This window comes from Oreochromis aureus, linkage group 9, assembly GCF_013358895.1.
Source record: "Oreochromis aureus strain Israel breed Guangdong linkage group 9, ZZ_aureus, whole genome shotgun sequence".
Lineage (NCBI taxonomy): Eukaryota > Metazoa > Chordata > Actinopteri > Cichliformes > Cichlidae > Oreochromis > Oreochromis aureus.
The window spans coordinates 30793939-30816156 of NC_052950.1; the positions used below are offsets into that span (position 1 = coordinate 30793939).

The following is a 22218-nucleotide window of genomic DNA, read 5'->3' on the forward strand; positions in this document are numbered from 1 at the left end:
ACCATCACAAAATAGAGTCCATGACCAATAGGGCTCCAACCCACAAAATGACCAAATTCCCTACCACACTAAATTAGCAGCTCCAACTGCTTTAATTCTCTCAACGGCTCCAACCGTTTTTAACTTTCTCAGTACTGTACTTTATTACTTTCATTATCACCAAAATCAAAACAGACTTACACCAGTAATTTTCAGTGAGTAGACTTTAATTTGACATGTCCAATCTAGCACATTTTGGAAAATTCAACAGGTATGTGCCTTACCTTTGTTTAAGCCGGCTTGTCTCTCACTTCAGACCACTGACTCGTATCTGCCCATCTAATCACCACGGACCCTGGATCTCTCCATCTACACCAAAACTCCCTCTCTCTCACCCGGAACGAAGCCCCCAAATGTTAAGGTTCAAAAATATTGAGAGAGGGATCTAAAAATAACCACAGATCCAGCCTGGTGAAATTAGACGGCATTTTAATAAACACATGTGTGAGCCCAACAACCCAATCAGTATTGAACTGCTTTACCATATTCAGACAACGGTTTTATAGGGTTAAGATAGTACAGCCCCCTTTTCAGTTGCTAGGCAGATTTAAACAAAGCATACGTCACTCCAAAACCACAATGACTTTTAACATAGTTTTAAAAGGAACATTGTCTTCGGGTCGGTGCTTCCCCTCAGCTCGTCTTCGCTGTCGCCGCCCCTTATCTTCCCGAACATCAGGTGCACTTCCTGTAACAGACTACCACCACGCCTCGACTTTGCAGTTAGACTCATTTAGGTAAGAGTTTACATCTGTGTGTGTGTGTGCGTGCGGGCGTGCTGGCGCGCGTGTGTACTGTGTACGTGTCATGACCTCTCTATTTGTGTCTGTATGTGTGTATATGTCTGGTCTGTCTGTGCGCAGATGCTCTCTGAACCTTAGTTGACCTCAACTCAAGCAACCAGGCTAAAGCCATCCTGTGTGTAATGATCTTAACTTCTCTTTGACTTGCAGTTAAACTCTGGTTTCAGTTTCACTTCTGCAAAAGCATGCAACTTCAAAAGCCTATAACTTCCTGTCAGCCTGCAGTCAGCTTCTCACCCACTGAAGACTTCAGTATAAGAATATAAAACATTCAAAAACCTTTAAATTATAGATTCAACTCAACAGTTTAAAGTAGTTCTTGCTGGACTTGTAATAAAGACTGATATAATACCAATATATTTGAACATCTGAATGCATCTGGGAAAGCAACATCACTGTTAACATGAAACGATAATGATGATTATAAAAATAGCAGCAAATAATAGCAGGAAAATATTTCTATCCTTCACACATGCAACGAAGAAAGCAGCTTACACTCAATTAACATGAAATGCAACGAGGAAAACGCTTATATTCATATTCATGACATACACGTGACATAATTGGCATTTGTGACAGGAAAGAGAGAGAAGTGGGTCGTTTAAGCACTCGTGATAATAATGAAAATGTCTTAGTTTTGTTATTTTCAGGGGCAAGCAGACCTGGATCAATTTTCCACTCCAGCGGTCGGAAAGAAATTATAGGTTAACATCAATGGATATGTTAAGGCAAGTTTCTGGTTGAATTGTTCACAGCATGATGTGTCCAGGAACCTGAAAAGTAAGCCCTAACTCCTGGCTGAAGACCAGGAGGGCTGTTATTTAAGGTGGGAAATCAAAGAGTTTGGGTTAGTAATTCGGGGAAGGAGAAAACTGACTGTTTAAAGTGGAAAATTGTGAATGAGTCGGGCAATCCTGGAAGCCATATATGCAAAAATAACACACACAAACGGAGAATGCATTAACCTTACAAAGACAAGCTCATGAAGATTAATGCATAGACATTGATTAAACCTGGCTAAGAACACAAGCATACGCAATGAAGATCAGCTTGCTACTTGTATGAGTGATAGAATGGTGTGAATGTTTAATAACATAGACTTAAAGCTTGAAGTTAACTCAAAAGAATCTGTATGACAAGGGAGTGAGTGGTGACGAAGACACTTCCTGTGTGCGTGTGTGTCTGAGGCTTTCAGTTCAGGAAACAGAGCGGTGACTGGGGAGGATCATTTGGTGAAATATATAAGGGTAAAGTAACAGGATAATGGATTACGGTGGTCAGGTCTGTTTAGAGGGGCAGATTGGGACAGGAAATTTATAATTTGGTGATGATACGTTGTTGAAAAGGGGGGCCATTGTTGTGTGTAAAACGGTGCAGCTTTTGACGAGGTTTTCAGTGTATTGAACGGGTGACATTTAAGATTGTGTAAGATTTTTGAGGTTGTTTTTTCCTTTATTTTTTATTTTTTATTTTTAATAGAGGGAGTTTTAATAAACATGGAGATGTGTAAGGGGGCCTATTATTTTTGTAACAGTGCACTTAGAAAAACCTGTCAGGTGATTTTGTTTTGTACTTTGATGAGCTAATAATCAGCTCTCTTTTTTCTCATTTTTGTTCTAAGCAGGCCTGGAAGAGAGTGAACTAACAGCGCTGACAAAATTTCCGGGAACGAAAATAAGGTGGGCTTTACAGATTATAATTGGCTGAGGAGGAGACCTGATTGGCGGTGAGTCTCTGTTTAAAAGGATTGTAGCGATTCAATCCAGTCAAACGTATGGAGAACTATTTTCCTAAAAAGGAAAACGAAATAAAACAAACGAATGAGCTCGTTTTGGTGATGTGGAGCATTTCATTATTTGCGTGGAAGGCCCCATATCAGCAAATATCTCGTGTGGATGCGTGTGAGTGAATGTGAGTGACTGGACTAAGGTGGGGAGGAATAAATATGGACAGACAATTTACCATGTGAGGAAAAGAAAGGGGATGCTTTCAAAAGTTGAATCTGTTCATCTGGACGTAGCGTTTTGTGGGAGAAACGTTTCGTCACTCATCCAAGTGACTTCTTCAGTCTCAGCTGACTGCAGGTTTCCCCAAACCTTATAAACAGTACATTTGCATAATGACTGAAACCAGCCCACTGAAGGAACAATGGGCTGTGAGGTCAGTTCCTTAATCATAATTATGCAAATTCCCATGACCATTGATCAACAATCACTGACCAAAACCCACTGATCAAAGAACACTGATCAATGGCCATGAGTACCATTCACAGAGAGTTGGGGAATGGCTGCAATCACAGCATTGTAAGATGGCGAAAGATGTACCCTTAGGCCCCTCCTCGATTCAGAGATGGTCTTTCCTTTTCACGTAAATGGCCTCCTTGACTCCGGCGCTCAAACCAGCGTTCTTCCCTGTCCAGGATGTGTACATCCTCATCCTTGAAAGAGTGTCCTCTGGCCTGTAGGTGTAAATAAACTGCAGAGTCCTGGCCTGATGAGGTTGCTCTTCTGTGTTGTGCCATCCGCTTCGCCAGAGGTTGTTTGGTTTCCCCGATGTATAAATCCTGGCAATCCTCCTGGCACTTAACAGCGTACACTATGTTACTCTGTTTGTGTCGGGGGACCCGATCCTTGGGGTGGACCAGTTTTTGGCGCAGCGTATTTTGGGGTTTAAAAGCCACAGAGACCCGGTGTTTAGAAAAAATGCATCTCAACTGTTCCGATACCCCTGACACATATGGGATCACTACAGGTTTTCGCCTGGGCAGCGGTTGTCCTTCTCTCCTGGATCAGCTGGAGCTTTCTTTAGGTGCCTTCCCAGCTTTGACAAAAGTCCAGCTGGGATAACCACATTTACTCAGGGCCTTCTTGATGTGCTGTTCTTCTGCCTCCCTGGCCGCTGTGTCAGTGGGGATGGTGTTCGCTCTGTGTTGTAGCGTCCTGATGACACCCAGTTTGTGCTCCAGTGGATGATGAGAGTCAAACCTTAGATACTGATCCGTATGTGTAGGTTTACGGTACACGTCAGCTTTTAGATGTCCCCCATTACTGATGGAAATCTCACAGTCTAAGAAGGCTAACCTGCCACTTTTCATATCCTCCCTAGTGAATTTGGTGTTGGTCCACCGAGTTAATGTGATCCGTGAAATGTAGTACGTCCTGAGATTTGATTTTCACCCAGGTGTCATCCACATATCTGAACCAATGGCTTGGTGGTGTTCCAGGGTAGGATAGCAAAGCCCTCTTTTCCTCTTCTTCTGTACAAATTGGCCACGATGGGTGAAACTGGGGAGCCCATGGCACACCCATGTTTCTGCCTGTAGAACTGACCCTTGTATGTGAAGTAGGTGGAATGAAGACACAGTTCCAAAAGCAAACACACTTGGTCGATGCTGAGAGTGGTTCTGTTGCTGAGGTTGGTGTCATCCTGTAATCTCTTATGGACTACCTCCAACGCTTCCGTGACTGGGATGCAAGTGAAGAGAGATGTAACGTCGTACGAGACCATGGTTTCATCTGCCTCCATAATGACATCTCTCACCTTCTCAACAAAATCCAGGGTGTTCTGGATGTGGTGTTCAGAGCTGCCCACCAGCGGGTTGAGGATCAAGCCAGAAACTTGGAGATGTTATAGGTGACCGAGTTGATCATGCAGACAATTGGTCTTAAAGGTGCACCCTGCTTATGTATTTTCGGTAAACCATACAGACTTGGTGTAGACTCCCCTGGGTACAGCCTGTGGTATGAGGTCCGGTCGATAGCCTTGTCTTGTTCTAACTGCTTCAGACAGTCTATCACCCTCTTCCTGTAGCCACTTCCTGGGTCTCGTTTCAGGGGCTCATAAGTATTTTCATCACTGAGTAGTGACAAAATCTTCTCATGATAGTCTTTCTGGTTAAGCAATACTGTGCACCTACCCTTGTCTGCCGGAAGGATGATAATGTTGTTGTCATCACTAAGTGATGTGAGTGCCTTCCTCTCCTCCATGGTGATGTTGGATGCTGGGGGCTTTGCATTGCTGAGACAGGCCGAAACTTTCGTCCGTAGTTGCTCTGCTTCCACTTCTGCAATATTGTTGTTACGAATTGCTGTTTCTGTGGCTGTGATCAGCTCCACTAGCGGGATTTGTCTCGGTGTGACGGCAAAATTCAACCCTTTAGCAAGGATGTTTTTCTCTGTTTGGGTGAGCTGTCTGTCAGACAAATTCTTCACCCACTTGTCCACATCCTCCATGTCGCATCCTTGTCTTTTCTGGCCACTGAGGACACTCTCCATATTTTGTGGTGGTTTCCGACGTACAAAAAGTAAGTCAAACTTCCTTTGTTGCCTGGTCTTAGACTTCTTGTGCTGTGCTAGACGAGCCTTCTCAGTGAAGTCAAACACCTTTTTAAGAGTATTCTCATCTAAAATGCTGTGATTGCAGCCATTCCCCAACTCTCTGTGAATGGTACTCATGGCCATTGATCAGTGTTCTTTGATCAGTGGGTTTTGGTCAGTGATTGTTGATCAATGGTCATGGGAATTTGCATAATTATGATTAAGGAACTGACCTCACAGTCCATTGTTCCTTCAGTGGGCTGGTTTCAGTCATTATGCAAATGTACTGTTTATAAGGTTTGGGGAAACCTGCAGTCAGCTGAGACTGAAGAAGTCACTTGGATGAGTGACGAAACGTTTCTCCCACAAAACGCTACGTCCAGATGAACAGATTCAACTTTTGGAGATTTACTTTCCTGGATGATTGAGAATGCATCAAGATATTACAAACAACAACTGTGTGTGTGTGTGTGTGTGTGTGTGTGTGTGTGTGTGTGTGTGTGTGTGTGTGTGTACAATCAGGAGGGCTGGGCATGATTTTAGTGTTTGAACAGTCATGAATTATTTTTAACACCAGGTTGGATGTAATGTGTTAGAACTACCAGCAGGTGGGGATAAGAAACCTTTAAGGTGTTTGGTGCCACACTCCACCTTCAGGTTTAAAACTAGTGTTAATGGAGGGAGTTTGAAGGTTCAGTTTGTTCCATGACTGCATTTCACTGACTGCCTCTGTTTGTATCTCTGTCACTGCAGGACCAACATGGTCCGAGAAGTCAGCGCTCTCAGGAGGCTGACAAAACTCACAGAAGAAAAAGAGAGAAAACATACACCTGTGACGAGTGTGGGAAAGACTTTAGGAACAATGGAAGCTTAAAAAAACACCAGCTCATCCACAGTGGAGTTAAAGCATACAGCTGTGATCAGTGTGGGAAGAAATTTGCTTTCAAGGATAAACTAAAACTTCATCAGTTCATCCACACTGGAGAGAAACCGTTCAGCTGTGACTTGTGCGGGAAGTCTTTTTCCACGAAGGGCCGCCTAAAACATCACCAACTCATCCACAGTGGAGTTAAAGCGTACAGCTGTGATCAGTGTGGCAGAGCTTTTACTCACAGTGGTAACTTACAGAATCATCTAGTTACCCACTCTGGAATTAAGGCATACAGCTGTGACGAGTGTGGGAAGGATTTTAGGCACAATGGAAGCTTAAAAAAACACCAGCTCATCTACAGTGGAGTTAAAGCGCATACTTGTGATAAGTGTGGGAAGAAATTTGCTTTGAAGGCTAATCTAAAACGTCAGCAGGTCATCCACACTGGAAAGAGACCGTTCAGCTGTGACTTGTGTGGAAAGACTTTTTCCATGAAGGGTTACCTAAAACAACACCAACTCATCCACAGTGGAGTTAAAGCATACAGCTGTGACGAGTGTGGGAAGGATTTTACTGAGAAGGATAAACTAAAACGTCATCAGTTCATCCACACTGGAGAGAGACCGTTCAGCTGTCACATCTGTGGAAAAACTTTCATCCGCATAGGGCACCGAAATAGACACCTACGCATTCACACCAGACATGATGTGTACTGCTGTGAACTGTGTGGCAAAGAGTTTATAACAGACACACAGTTAAAACAACACGTTTACCCACACTGAGGAGAGACCTTATAAATGTGACCTGTGTGAGAAGACTTTTAAAGCTCCACGTTACCTGAGACGACACCAACAGATCCACACTAGAAAGAGACTCTACAAGTGCAGTTACTGTGAGGTATGTATTTATATTGTTATCTTGTCATTTTAGCCTGACTGTTTGGAACAACTCTGCTCATTAAACTGTGTTAGCATGTTAGCAATTCTACTGCATGGAAAAGCAGCTCTGAGTGATTATTCAGATTTTCATGTCAGTTATGATTTTAGTATTACTGTAGTATTATGGTGGTAGTATTGTAGTTATTGCAGCCCAGTAAACTGAGTGTGTTAACTGAAACAGTAAAATGTAATTGGACGTCTGCAGAGATGCTCTTTATTTCAGGCGACGTTCAGGATAAAAATGTTGAAGGACTGACTTACACTGTCTTTGTGTCTTTGTTTAGAAGCAGAGCAACACAGATGGATCCAGTTCTCAACCCTGTCATCACTGTGGTGGTGGGAAAGACTTTCGTTGTGACCTCTGTGGAAAAACTTTCAGTCCGCAAAAGAACCTAAAAATACATCAACGTAAACACACTGGAGACAAACTGAAATACTGCAAAGAATGTGGGAGAAGCTTCACCACATCACGTGACTTAAAAAAACATGAACTGATTCACAGTGGGGTTAAAAAGCACCTCTGTGATCAGTGTGGGTCATCCTTCACCACTGCATGGGGGCTTAAAACACACAAACGAGTCCACACAGGAGAGAAACCATACAAGTGCAGTCACTGTGACAGAAGATTCTCACGTTCACATAGTCGTAACTATCATGAACGTGCACACATGGAAGGAAACTACAGCTGTGACCAGTGTGACAAGAGCTTCAGGAATCTCAGTTCATACTCCGAACACAAACGATCCCACGTTACTAATAAACTGTTTCACTGTTACCAATGTGCCAAAACATTCACCTCATTGTCTGCTCTGTGCAAACATCAGCGTGATCACTAAGGGCTGAAATCACTCCCATCACTGGATCACAGTGAATCTGAAGAGACAGAAAGATCCTCTGGTTTCAGAGTCAGACTCAAAAAGCTTGAGATCAGGCTCCACAGAGTTCAGATAGAATCATTTAAACTTGTGTTGAACTGAACTGGTTGCTGGGCTGAACTTCTACATAATACAGATTTACATGGGATCTTACTTTCTGTTGTTTTACTGAGTCAGTTTTGTCCTTTTTTCTCTGTCCTGGTTTTGCTCGTCTGTAAATAATTCAAACTCAGTCAAATAGTTCATTGTTCTCCAGGAAAACGTTTTGGAAACTCATGTTTAACCTTTAAAACTCTGACATGTTTTAGCACACAAGGCTTCATCGGGGAGTTCACTCATGATTGGACCATGAGAATAAAGGTTTTTAGTTCTTTCAAAGAGAGTCTTGGAGGTGTTTGATGTTTTTGTTTTTCTGAAACCACCTGAAAGAAAAACTATTTTTCTTGCTTTATGTAGTGTGGAAGTTTTTAATGTTTCTTTTATCTGTGATGTTCTTGAATGTGTTCATGTGAAGATGGTACAAATAAACTGTCCTTTTAGCTTTAGCTCTTAATTTATTCATTATTTATGGATGTAGCACAGCAGCAGTTTCTTGATTAACACATGGAGGGCTCGGGATCTGATGGTAAATAATGTTTTGTGTCCTTGTACCCATCATACAGCTCAGCTGTTCCACAGATGTCAGGTTTACACAGTGGGATGGTTTGTAAGAACGCAGCTCTCCTGTGGAAAATCCTTACTTTTAGCCTCAGGACCTCACACAGTCCCAGCAGGTTTGATCAGAAGATTTATACCTTTTTCATTTCTATATGATTCTTCTTGCATCTAAACAAAGATGATTATAATGATGATGAGTCATTTATGAAAAAAGAAGCAAAAAACAATATTGTTGTATGAGGATTTTTATGGCAGATTTTGTGCATCAACATTTTTGTACATGAAAATGTTGAAAGGATGCAAAGGAGGAGGAGGGCACAAGAGCTCAGCACGTGATACCGACTGGAAGCAACACAGCTGCTGTTGACAAAGCAGCAGAGTCAGATATGAATGCGTGTTGAATTCATCGTGTAAATATACCAGATTTATCCACATACGCTAGTTTTCACCCTTTTTTTTAAACTTTCAGTAAGTTTACTTTTAGTTTATTTTTACTTGCTTAAGACGCAGGAGAATCTGATTCATCATGATTGAGCATTTCATTAAAGTAATGTTTAAAAGACATTTCTCGTTTGTTCTTTCAGCTGCAGCCTCGCTGGTGTTTAACTGTCTGACAGTAAAGAAGATAAAAGATACGTGCAAACACAAACACATGAAAAGTATTTGCAGAAAAGCTTAAAGCTCTTGTTTGTCTGTTATTTTGTTCCAGTCATCGCCAACATGGCGAAGATGTGAAGCTGCCTTTCTGCTACAGTATCTCCTTACATACATTTGCTCATATCGTGGGACTTCTTATAGAGAGTCTTTCTTTGACCATGTCTCACTGTGTTTTATTCTTGATGTTGCATTTGACTCTATTTTAATTCATATTAAAATGGATGGATGGCTAGACGGACCCCCTGAATTTATCATCTGAAATCTTTTTATTCCTTTATTCCACTGCTTTCAGGCATTTCTGTGCATCCAAATTTATATATAGATATCAAAGCAGTCATATCTTTACAGTTTGTTAATATCTTCATAGTCTCCAATAATGTTACACCCCAGTGCTTTCATTTGAACCCCAAGTGTCATTGTCTTTGAAAAAGCACGGAGTATAATGCATCTATTTTGCAAAAATAAATAATACAATAAATGTTAAAAGACTTTCAAAAGGGTACCCTGTTTTTCCCTTCATTACAACAGAACTATCGTACAGACAGAGATAACATAATTATCTGAGGAACAATTGTCAATAAGCAGAGAAGTTCTTAAAATATTAATGCAAGACATGGAAGCAGCTGGTGTTGTTCCTAAATTAGGAACAATATTTTAAAATTACTTCACAATTCTTCTTGCACTTCAGATTGTTACAATATATCAGAATATAAAGAAAGTCAGAAAATGGACAACCTCAGCTTATAAAACTGCTATTTTTTTTTAACCACAAACCACTGGATCAATTTCAAGGGTTTTGCACTTGATTTTTATTTAATCATAAAACACTGCATAATCATTATAACAGTGTGCAAATATTCCAAGTTATACTGTGTCCAAGCTACAGACGTCTCTGAAGCAACACTTTAAGAAACTCCTGCATAGCTGCGGGGTGCACAGTCCACATTTCACAGTGACAGCACAAAGACCCACACGGCTGGATTTGGATATTTAACATTCTTTCAGTAAAAATTAAACCCTGCATGAGTCCATGAATATCTGACATTAATCAGATGAAAGCCTCTGCTGTAGCACCCTGTCATCCATTCATCCAAGAGATGTAACCAAGCTAAAAGACACTGCCTCTATTAGATAATTATTAGATAATTATTTTTGAAAAATAATTTTTAACATCTGATTAATTTCAGATTTTTAATGTCAGATTTTACACGGTCAGGTGTATCAGAGTTTAACTCAGAAAATTAAACTTTAACTCAAAATTTCTTTTAAATAAATTTCAAATGAGCCATCATGATAAAGGGAATGTGTGCAGTTTTGGTGCTCCGTAAGTTCTGTGCTGAACAGCGTGGCTGACTCTTTGTATCTACTATTGCCTCCACAGTCTGAGTCCACACAGGTAATGAGCCATTATGACCAATTATGGAGTCCCCTGCCAGCTCACGCTTTTTTGAGGTTATGTCAAAAGGTTTCTTGGAAATAAACACGGACTATTTGTTTAGGCAGTCTGTGTCAGTGGGCTCAGTCAGTGGTCACGTTGTCTTATTACAATGAACACATGCAGTGTAGTTTATTTTTGAGTTAATCCAGCCTTCTACCTGCAAGAAATCTTTAGTGCAGTATGTAATCTGCTTCTGAAAATAGCTCCCAGCAAGAAGAATTTGTTCTTTCAGCTCTAATCCGTGGAAAAAATACAAAGAAACAAAACTTGGTTGGTCTGTTCATTGTCACCGCTCTGATGTCAGGTGTACGTGATTGGAGGATTTGGGGTTGGGTTCTCTGCTCATTCATCACTGCAGATTTTAGTTAGATTTGTTTGTCCGTGGGAACTGTGGGAACCTTAAATTACATTTTGGATGTGAACAAAAAGAAGAGCCTGAAGGGGTGTGAAGAAAAACAGATTTTAAACTTTGTTTTTTTAACTGGACTCTGGTGCCACACTGTAAAAAAAAAACTGTCAAATTTACGGTAAAATACCGGCAGCTGTGGTTGCCAGGAATATACCGTGAAAAAAATGTGGAATCTGTAAAAGACAATATAGTATACTGGTTTTGTAACCCTAAATTTTAAGGTAGACAACGTATTATTTTACCAAAATCATGATAGAAAAAAACAAATATATTTGTCAATTATACAGCAATTTAATGTAAAAAATGCAACTTTCCATAGCTTTTTACGGATATTTGCAGTAAAAAAAAAAAGTTATAATATAATAATATTTACAGTAATTTGTTGTTAATTTAACAGTAATAGGATAGACCCTATTATTGTAAATAACTGTAAAAATAACAGAAATATGTTAAACCTTATTAAAACCTTTGACAGTAAAAAAAACAGTGAAATTGTATAACAAATTACAGCATTTTATTTTGACCAGATACATTTTACGGTAAATTCCTGGCAACCACAGCTGCCGGTATTTTACCGCTAAAAATACAGTACAATATGAGGAACATAAATGGTTTACCGTACATTTTACATTTGCAACCGCTAAATATAGAAAAATCTAAAGATGCTCATATATAACCAAGGTAGTGAATATTACTGATAAACAATGAGAAAATTTGACATACCATTTGAAAACAGACTAAACATATCATTTTCTCTATTCCTACAAAACAGCATAGATCTTGAGAATACAGCATGTGTCCATATATATGGCTGGTAATCCATGGAGGAATGAATAAACATGAAACAAAATATTACCTGCCCCTGACCTATCAACAGTAATGAGTCACTGGGTCCTGCCTTGGTGAAGGAAAGGACTCAGTGGAGTTTCTAATGCGCATGGTGTCGAAGATACAAGCTCTGCAGGAGTACTTCAATGTCCATCAGGAGTTCACTTTGGACTGGCAGGATCCCTCTGCAGCAAAAATGAACAAAGTTTGATCAGTGCTTGAGCAAAATGCACAGAAATGAACAAAACGTGCTGCCAAAAACAGATCTAATGATAAATGATTTCTTAAGTGTAAAATATACAGTTCTTAAAGGATAGCTATTGTCAAAATGCAACCTGGGCTGTTTTTTTTTGTTTGTTTTTTTTTACTGTAAATGAGACAAACATATCTAAAAGCATAATTACGACAAACGAGCCGTTTTTGAGATTGACCGTGATTTTGTTTTGTGGTCAATAGCCAGTGAATGGGAATACTACTAGGGGGCGGGGCATAAATTTGAGCGCATCAAAATCGATACAGTAAAAAAACAAAAAACAGCCCAGGTTGCATTTTGGCAATAGTTATCCTTTAAATCTACTTATGTAAAAGTGATACATAGACAACGCAGCCCTAATCACAATCATAATTTGTTGGAAAACGTATTTAAGTTTCCTATTGATTTATCATACAGGGAGTGCAGAATTATTAGGCAAGTTGTATTTTTGAGGAATAATTTTATTATTGAACAACAACCATGTTCTCAATGAACCCAAAAACTCATTAATATCAAAGCTGAATGTTTTTGGAAGTAGTTTTAGTTTTAGCTATTTTAGGGGATATCTGTGTGTGCAGGTGACTATTACTGTGCATAATTATTAGGCAACTTAACAAAAAACAAATATATACCCATTTCAATTATTTATTTTACCAGTAAAACCAATATAACATCTCCACATTCACAAATATACATTTCTGACATTCAAAACAAAACAAAAACAAATCAGCGACCAATATAGCCACCTTTCTTTGCAAGGACACTCAAAAGCCTGCCATCCATGGATTCTGTCAGTGTTTTGATCTGTTCACCATCAACATTGCGTGCAGCAGCAACCACAGCCTCCCAGACACTGTTCAGAGAGGTGTACTGTTTTCCCTCCTTGTAAATCTCACATTTGATGATGGACCACAGGTTCTCAATGGGGTTCAGATCAGGTGAACAAGGAGGCCATGTCATTAGTTTTTCTTCTTTTATACCCTTTCTTGCCAGCCACGCTGTGGAGTACTTGGACGCATGTGATGGAGCATTGTCCTGCATGAAAATCATGTTTTTCTTGAAGGATGCAGACTTCTTCCTGTACCACTGCTTGAAGAAGGTGTCTTCCAGAAACTGGCAGTAGGACTGGGAGTTGAGCTTGACTCCATCCTCAACCTGAAAAGGCCCCACAAGCTCATCTTTGATGATACCAGCCCAAACCAGTACTCCACCTTCACTTTCCTGGCGTCTGAGTCGGACTGGAGCTCTCTGCCCTTTACCAATCCAGCCACGGGCCCATCCATCTGGCCCATCAAGACTCACTCTCATTTCATCAGTCCATAAAACCTTAGAAAAATCAGTCTTGAGATATTTCTTGGCCCAGTCTTGACGTTTCAGCTTGTGTGTCTTGTTCAGTGGTGGTCGTCTTTCAGCCTTTCTTACCTTGGCCATGTCTCTGAGTATTGCACACCTTGTGCTTTTGGGCACTTCAGTGATGTTGCAGCTCTGAAATATGGCCAAACTGGTGGCAAGTGGCATCTTGGCAGCTGCACGCTTGACTTTTCTCAGTTCATGGGCAGTTATTTTGCGCCTTGGTTTTTCCACACGCTTCTTGCAACCCTGTCGACTATTTTGAATGAAACGCTTGATTGTTCGATGATCACGCTTCAGAAGCTTTGCAATTTTAAGACTGCTGCATCCCTCTGCAAGATATCTCAAGTCCTTCTTTTGACCCATTTTGCCAAAGGAAAGGAAGTTGCCTAATAATTATGCACACCTGATATAGGGTGTTGATGTCATTAGACCACACCCCTTCTCATTACAGAGATGCACATCACCTAATATGCTTAATTGGTAGTAGGCTTTCAAGCCTATACAGCTTGGAGTAAGACAACATGCATGAAGAGGATGATGTGGACAAAATACTCATTTGCCTAATAATTCTGCACTCCCTGTTTATATTATGAGATATGAGATATAAGATAAGAGTTTATTGATCCCACGGCAGGGAAATTTGTAATCATACAAAATGTGCCGAAAGAAACTTTCCAACCACTCATTCATTAAGCAGTCACCCCATCACACCATCAAATTCAAAAAGATATTTCTCACAAACCAACTTCCTACACTCAAATAGTAAAAAAAAAAAAAACAGAAAATAAACTATTGCTGCTATATTATCTTTCCTTTACCTAGAAGCTTTCTAAGTTTGGTTAAGACAGAAAGTAAGATAAATGTACCTTCGTACTACCATGTCAAATGAAGGAAGCGAACTTAACGAAAAGTGCAGAAAAATTAAACAGGAGTAACCAAATAAAGTATTCACAGAGGAGGAATGGGATAAAACACGTTTTACAATTATTAAGATTATGTAGACAGGTACACTGAGCCTTCCTCTCGCTGAGCTGTGGGCCACGTGGGGAGATTATCTACAGTGAAGAGTTACAGCCTTTTATGCATGTACTAATACTAGGGAGGATTTAAGGCCTGGATAAAAGTCTTTTGTCCTCTCCAATGGAAAATGGATAAGATGAAAGTGGGGATTTTTTTTTAGCTAGCTCCTCATTTACAGTTCTGGAATCAGCTTTGCAGTCTCATGCATCATTTAAATCAGACGCTGCACCCTTATCCCTTATTTATTCACTTTTTATCAACATGCCTGTACCACAACACTCGCTTTCTTCAGAGCATCATCCCCCCCTTCCTTCTTTGACGTTATAGTATGATTCTAGTCTGTCTTTGCATGTGACTGACCACGTGGTGCGCCCATCAAACTACATTTAAGTCCCTGCCTGCATGGATTCTCAGCAGAACTGGCTGAAGATTTGGTCTCCCTGACGGCACAGGGAAGTAGTTTGTTTGCAAACAACACATTACTCCACTGCAGACCAACGTTGTGTCCTTTACGCTTGTTTCTAGTGTTGAGGTCATAGTGAAAGCAATGTTTTACTTTTCTTAATGCTGTATGTAAATTAATTACTGTTCTGAGAAAGTAATTTGTTACACTACTCATTACATTACTTTCTCAATACACTTTATCTGTTACCTGAAATGCACTGTCTCATAATTACCAACAAACAATAAAAACCTTAGGCTACAGACTCACACAGTGAAAAAAATCCTCACCTTATTAATACAAACATATAAACTTTTAGCTTTTACTAATGAACACAAAGATGACAACAAGAAGATGAAAACCAGCACTGAGAGACTTTAAAGTGACAGTGCCACAGTGGTAGAAGCAGTGAAAGATGGATATGTAGAGACAGAGGCTGCTGCCTGACTGCTCATCGCTGCTTTTGTTACCTGTTGAAGTTCAGGCTGCTGCTGGGCTGGGGTTAGCATTTACTCAGCTTTAACATAACACTTGCTTCTTGACTAGATTGTCGTTAGTTTGCTGTCTGTGCAGATGGTTGCAAACAGCCAAAGTTTTGTTAGTAGCATACTGCTGTTGAAGACAGTGGTGTGGTGAGGAGACCTCAAAGATGCCTTGCACCTCATGCTAACTGTCCAGCATGGTGAGGTGATGACATGAGCTTGTTTTGCAGTCACAGTATCTGGGCACCTTGCAGTCATTGAATCAGGCAGCGTTAACTAGAGTCAAATGTGAGGCCATCTTTCTGACAGCTAAACTTTGGCCCAAATTAGGTTATGCAACAGGAAAATGATCTCAAGCATCCCATGCCCCAAAATATGAACCTAAATAAAAGCAAAAGGGGCGGCCAATGGAGCTATGAAGGGGGGAAATTAGCAGTGCTTACCCAGACCATTTTTTCTGTGGGTATTTAGTCTGTGTCACAAATTTTTGATCATTGCATTTCTGTATTGTATGATTAACACAGTCAACACAATTACATTTGTATGACACATTTCCTCCAGAGCAGAGTGTGAAAGTTATCTGATCATCTGCCAAAAGTACAACTAAATGAAACAGTGATATGGTTTTACTGTTTAATTTTAAAAGTGAGTTCTTCCTAGTTTTCAGTGGTAAAACAGCTTGATGCAAACAAGAAACCTTAGACAACTGAATTTAATGGCTTAATTTTCAAGCAAAAAATTAAGTTGTGGGGATTTAGAGATGAAAAAAAGGCAGCCAAAAAGTCAGTTAATCATGCATCAGGATCACTAAGGGAGCATCATGAGTACTTTTATTTTCACTTGCAGCCTGACTGACAAGAATGACTGTGTGGTTTTGTTTAGTCGTCTGTGTAACTGCAAGAGATGAACAGTCACTGTCATTCAAGACAGAAGAACAAAAATGAATGAAGCCTTTATTTGTCACTTGGAATTGCCTGCAGTGAAAATGGACCGCTTCTGACCATACATACAGTGGCTTGCAAAAGTATTCGGCCCCCTTGAACTTTTCCACATTTTGTCACATTACAGCCACAAACATGAATCAATTTTATTGGAATTCCACGTGAAAGACCAATACAAAGTGGTGTACACGTGAGAAGTGGAACAAAAATCATACATGATTCCAAACATTTTTTACAAATAAATAACTGAAAAGTGGGGTGTGCGTAATTATTCAGCCCCCTGAGTCAATACTTTGTAGAACCACCTTTTGCTGCAATTACAGCTGCCAGTCTTTTAGGGTATGTCTCTACCAGCTTTGCACATCTAGAGACTGAAATCCTTGCCCATTCTTCTTTGCAAAACAGTTCCACAACTGCCCTGTGACAGCCTCAGAAGTTGTCTAAGAGAATATTGGGAGCAACAACACCATGAAGTCCAAAGAACACACCAGACAGGTCAGGGATAAAGTTATTGAGAAATTTAAAGCAGGCTTAGGCTACAAAAAGATTTCCCAAGCCTTGAACATCCCACGGAGCACTGTTCAAGCGATCATTCAGAAATGGAAGGAGTATGGCACAACTGTAAACCTACCAAGACAAGGCCGTCCACCTAAACTCACAGGCCGAACAAGGAGAGCGCTGATCAGAAATGCAGCCAAGAGGCCCATGGTGACTCTGGACGAGCTGCAGAGATCTACAGCTCAGGTGGGGGAATCTGTCCATAGGACAACTATTAGTCATGCAATGCACAAAGTTGGCCTTTATGGAAGAGTGGCACGAAGAAAGCCATTGTTAACAGAAAACCATAAGAAGTCCCGTTTGCAGTTTGCCACAAGCCATGTGGGGGACACAGCAAACATGTGGAAGAAGGTGCTCTGGTCAGATGAGACCAAAATGGAACTTTCTGGCCAAAATGCAAAACGCTATGTGTGGCGGAAAACTAACACTGCACATCACTCTGAACACACCATCCCCACTGTCAAATATGGTGGTGGCAGCATCATGCTCTGGGGGTGCTTCTCTTCAGCAGGGACAGGGAAGCTGGTCAGAGTTGATGGGAAGATGGATGGAGCCAAATACAGGGCAATCTTGGAAGAAAACCTCTTGGAGTCTGCAAAAGACTTGAGACTGGGGCGGAGGTTCACCTTCCAGCAGGACAACGAGCCTAAACATAAAGCCAGGGCAACAATGGAATGGTTTAAAACAAAACATATCCATGTGTTAGAATGGCCCAGTCAAAGTCCAGATCTAAATCCAATCGAGAATCTGCGGCAACATCTGAAAACTGCTGTTCACAAACGCTGTCCATCTAATCTGACTGAGCTGGAGCTGTTTTGCAAAGAAGAATGAGCAAGGATTTCAGTCTCCAGATGTGCAAAGCTGGTAGAGACATACCCTAAAAGACTGGCAGCTGTAATTGCAGCAAAAGGTGGTTCTACAAAGTATTGACTCAGGGGGCTGAATAATTACGCACACCCCACTTTTCAGTTATTTATTTGTAAAAAATGTTTGAAATCATGTATGATTTTCATTCCACTTCTCACGTGTACACCACTTTGTATTGGTCTTTCACGTGGAATTCCAATAAAATTGATTCGTGTTTGTGGCTGTAATGTCACAAAATGTGGGAAAGTTCAAGGGGGCCGAATACTTTTGCAAGCCACTGTATATTACACAAACATCACATAGGGAAGACAGGTCAGAATAGGTAGCAAGTTTTAAGAAAACCAATGAAAATACACCACATCGGGGACAGGAGGAGAAAAAAGGATTCTACTCAGATGAATGGGTGGTTTAGATTCATCATTAATCACAATGGACACACTGTTGGCATCAATCAGGCTGTACACCATAAGACGTGTCTGTGCATGTCCTAATATGAGGCTGTTTCTCGGAAAGCTTTCAGCGAGCTGTTGGCGGTTTGAAATATTACAGTATCTCTATTAAGAGGAGGAGGTGTGATTATGATACAGGCACACACACAAATAAACACGTATTAAAATAACCCGTCGTCACTTCTTCTTCCTGCACTTACCAATAAGTATCCAAGCACTGATGAACTTTTTGTTGCAGCCTGATCAGCGTATCGGACCACCGGCCAAAATGTCTGTGAAGATCCTCTCCATCACTTTCCTCCTGCTCTCAATGTGTGTGTGCTGCCACTCCTCTGAAGGTAACTGTGCTCTTACTTTTCTAAAGGACAAAAAGAGAGAAAGTACATAAAATTGATTACACCAATTACTATTACCAAAAATGGCTCCTAGCTTTCTTTGGTTTTATTGGAAATGACTGCTCTGTAAGGACTCTCATAGTTTCTTTTACCATTAATCTCTATATCAGTCACATTCTTGTTGGTAATCATCATGATATTTAAACTATACATATTTTATTTCCAGTGACATTACCCAATTATGTTTCATGGTGCGTTGCATGCTCGGCATCATTTGCATCGTCCTTTTGACTGTCATAACTGCCAACATACTATGGTAGCACAGTGTGCAGTGGTTTCTTTCAAGCTGATTCACTCTGTAGCCAGATGTTGATACTGTTTCTGAGTGAACAGTGACATAGCCTCAGTTATAAAAGTAATTACCAGAATATTGAGAATATGTGATTCAAAACCTCAGAAAATTTGACTTATGCACTGTTTTTCAAACACATTAGTAGACAGAAACATGGCACTCAGCCTGTCTTTGAAAGCTATGGGAGAGCTCTGCAATAACAAAGATGCTCCAGGAGATGTTTAAAACCTAATTTTGATCAAAGTCTTTATCAGAAATTATTGATTTTCTTTTCTTTCTTTCTTTTGATCCCACCGACCATTAAAATTAACATTTAATGAATAAAATGGGTCACATAACTGCCCAAAAACTACCCAAAAGAATCTCAAGATGAACTCCAAGTGATGAAATTTTCTTCTACAGAGACTCTGTTGGCCCACTTTTTGTGTTTATAGACAATGTTGAAAATATTGTCCCTTCATATCTGTAAGTGAAATCCGATTGATTTAAATTAGTTTGAGGTACAATTGTTAATGTATTTTTAAAACTAAAACTAAAACGTTCTTATTTGTTTTCAAAGTGTAAAACTGTTACCAGTGTTGGGGAGTAATGGAATACATTACAATCTCACGGCCCATGTCACCCCTACTTGCAGCCTGCATAATGACGTGAAGAAATATTTTTTAAAATAATTTTTCAAAAAACTATTTACTATGAAGGCAATAGGCAGAGTTTTACAGGCATAGCCCTAAAGATCCGTGCTGCAGGGAGAATGGACTGCCATACATGTTATGTGTCTGTGAGGGAGGGAAAAAAAGGAGAGTCGAAAAGCACAAGTGGGTAACGACCAGAAACAGGAGATGGAAGCATGTAAATATAATAATAACCGCTGCAGCCAAAAAGAGCCCAGTTGTAAGTAAGCTATTAAGACTCGACTGTAGACTGTGTTCGTGTTTTCCTCCGAAACAATAAGTTCCATTGGAGCAGCCTTTCAACGCCTCTCTCTGTCTCTCGCTAGCAAAGTCGACACAGACAACAAAGTAAAGCTAGTTTTTGGCTACGAGCCTGACACGGAACCCGACGTATTAGCCAGAGGTCCCTTTACTTTTCGGTTCGGAGCCGCGGACCTGTTTTATATACGCGCAGAATACGAGATCGCTGCAAAAAGTGCAGCCTTACCTAATGTCCACCCTACACACTACACACAGCAATAGTACATTCATGTAGTTGTAAAAAGCATGATAATATATTAAGTAATCCAAAATATTCAGAATATGTTACTCTCATTGAGTAATGTAACGGAATATGGTTCAAAATACATTTGGGGGCATGTATTCTGTAATCTGTAGTGGAACATTACATTTTGAAAGTAACCTTCCCAACACTGATTGTTACAGAGTTGGGAACAAAAAAGGCCCATTAACTTACATGACTAATATTTGTTTAATGGTCACTTTGACATTCACTTTGATTTTCATAAAGACTTTTCTCAATCCAGAAATGAATTTTTAACCTTCTTCCTCTCAGCTCATCGTCATCCTTCAGTAAAGCGACCATGCTGCACTGCCGTCACCAAACCCAATTTGAGCACTGAGGTGGTGGGGGAAACGTATCGTGAGCAGGCTGCATCAAATCGCTGTGTGAAGGCTATAATGTAAGTCAAAACATGTTGTCCTCCAGACAAACATAAACACATGCAATCTGTATAACCTTCTCTCTTTTATTTCCAGTTTCAACACAAAAAAAGGACCGCTTTGTGCTGATCCAAACGCTCAGTGGGTCAAGGATTGTAAGTTATGCAAATAGAGACACAGAAACACATGAAAAGTATTTGCAGAGAAAATCTGAAGCTCTCCTTTCTCTGTCTTTCCTCTCCAGTCATTGCCAGAATGACAAAGGTGAAGCAGTGAAGCACAAAGCCTGTGTTGAAGCATTGCTACCTGTCTGCTACATCAGTATTTCCACCACCTTTAAAGGCAATAATTCGAGTTCTGGCTTTGTGTCTTTTTTCTTGATCATATATGAATTGTGTTTACACAAAGCACATTTTGGCTTTGGAAAAAAAAACATAAAAATAAACCTTTGTATTATAACACCAATTTGTTCTTGCTGCTTATCATCATCATCATCATCATCGTTTATTTGTATAGCGCTTTACGAACACACAAGGCAGTCCAAAGTGCTGAACAACACAGATTAAAACAACTACCAATTTAAAAATACGATAAAATCATTACATACAATAAAATAATTAAGAAGGTGTCAGTTTCCTACAGAGTTAAAAGCCAGGGAATAAAAATAGGTTTTCAATCTGGACTTAAAGACCTGCACTGATGACGCTAGTCTAATTTGAAGGGGAAGGTTATTCCAGAGCATCGGAGCCACAATTGAAAAAGCTCGGTCTCCTCTGCATTTCAGCCGCGACTTAGGAACCGACAGCAACAGCTGCTCAGCTGAACGGAGCGAGCGAGGAGGAACATGTGGTTTCAGCAAATCAGATAAGTAAACAGGGGCCAGACCATTTAAAGATTTAAAAACCAATAAAAGGACTTTAAAACGAACCCTAAATTCAATGGGAAGCCAATGCAAAGAAGCCAGAACCGGAGTGATGTGATCGAATTTCCTACTACCGGTTAAAAATCGTGCCGCAGCATTTTGCACTAACTGCAGGCGTGACAAGGTGCCCGACCCGGCCCCTATTAAAAGGGAATTACAATAGTCCAGACGTGTGGTGATAAAAGCATGAATAAGAGTTTCCAAATTGGGTTTGGAAAGGAAAGGCTTAACCTTCGATAGGCGTCTGAGGTGATAAAAAGCAGATTTTACCACCCCATTTACATGACCTTCAAAAGTAAGCGCGGAATCAAGTTTAACACCAAGATTAGTGATTGAACTTTTCAGATGAGAGGTCAAATCACCAAAATCAACATCTGGGGTATCAGTAGAGCGATGCGGGCCATATAAAATTGCTTCCGTTTTGCGATCATTAAAATTCAAAAAATTATTTGCCATCCATAATTTTATATCACTAAGACAGTCAAGCAATGATTGACATGGGGAGGTATCCAAATGACTAAAAGGTAAATAAAGCTGACAGTCATCTGCATACAAATGAAATGACACTCCATGTTTACGAAAAATCGCACCAAGGGGGAGTAAGTACAGCGAGAAAAATAATGGCCCAAGGATAGATCCCTGGGGCACACCCCAAAGCAGAGGGGCCACAGAGGAAGTGGCCAGTCCCAGTTTGACACAAAAACTCCTTTCGGAAAGATATGATTTTACCCATGACAATGCCAAATCAGAAATTCCCACACAGTGATGTAAGCGGGAGATCAGCAGGTCGTGGTCCACTT

General features: G+C 40.3%; 1 protein-coding gene across 1 annotated transcript; it reads left to right on the forward strand.

The window, feature by feature from the left end:
* Positions 1-18405: 18405 nt before the first annotated feature.
* Positions 18406-20944, forward strand: LOC120441964 (C-C motif chemokine 3-like). Its single transcript, XM_039617608.1, has 4 exons — positions 18406-18534; positions 20390-20516; positions 20593-20651; positions 20741-20944. The coding sequence occupies exons 1-4, from the start codon at positions 18417-18419 to the stop codon at positions 20770-20772; spliced, it is 336 nt and encodes a 111-aa protein (XP_039473542.1). The 5' UTR covers positions 18406-18416; the 3' UTR covers positions 20773-20944.
* Positions 20945-22218: the final 1274 nt, after the last annotated feature.

What these genes read in the sequence shown, in the direction of transcription:
- LOC120441964 (XM_039617608.1), top strand. Translation starts at nt 18,417, where the DNA reads ATGAACTTTTTGTTGCAGCCTGATCAGCGTATCGGACCACCGGCCAAA. An exon ending in GTGCTGCCACTCCTCTGAAG is followed by an intron (nt 18,535 to 20,389) that starts GTAACTGTGCTC and finishes TCTTCCTCTCAG; the next exon opens with CTCATCGTCATCCTTCAGTA. An exon ending in CGCTCAGTGGGTCAAGGATT is followed by an intron (nt 20,652 to 20,740) that starts GTAAGTTATGCA and finishes TTTCCTCTCCAG; the next exon opens with TCATTGCCAGAATGACAAAG.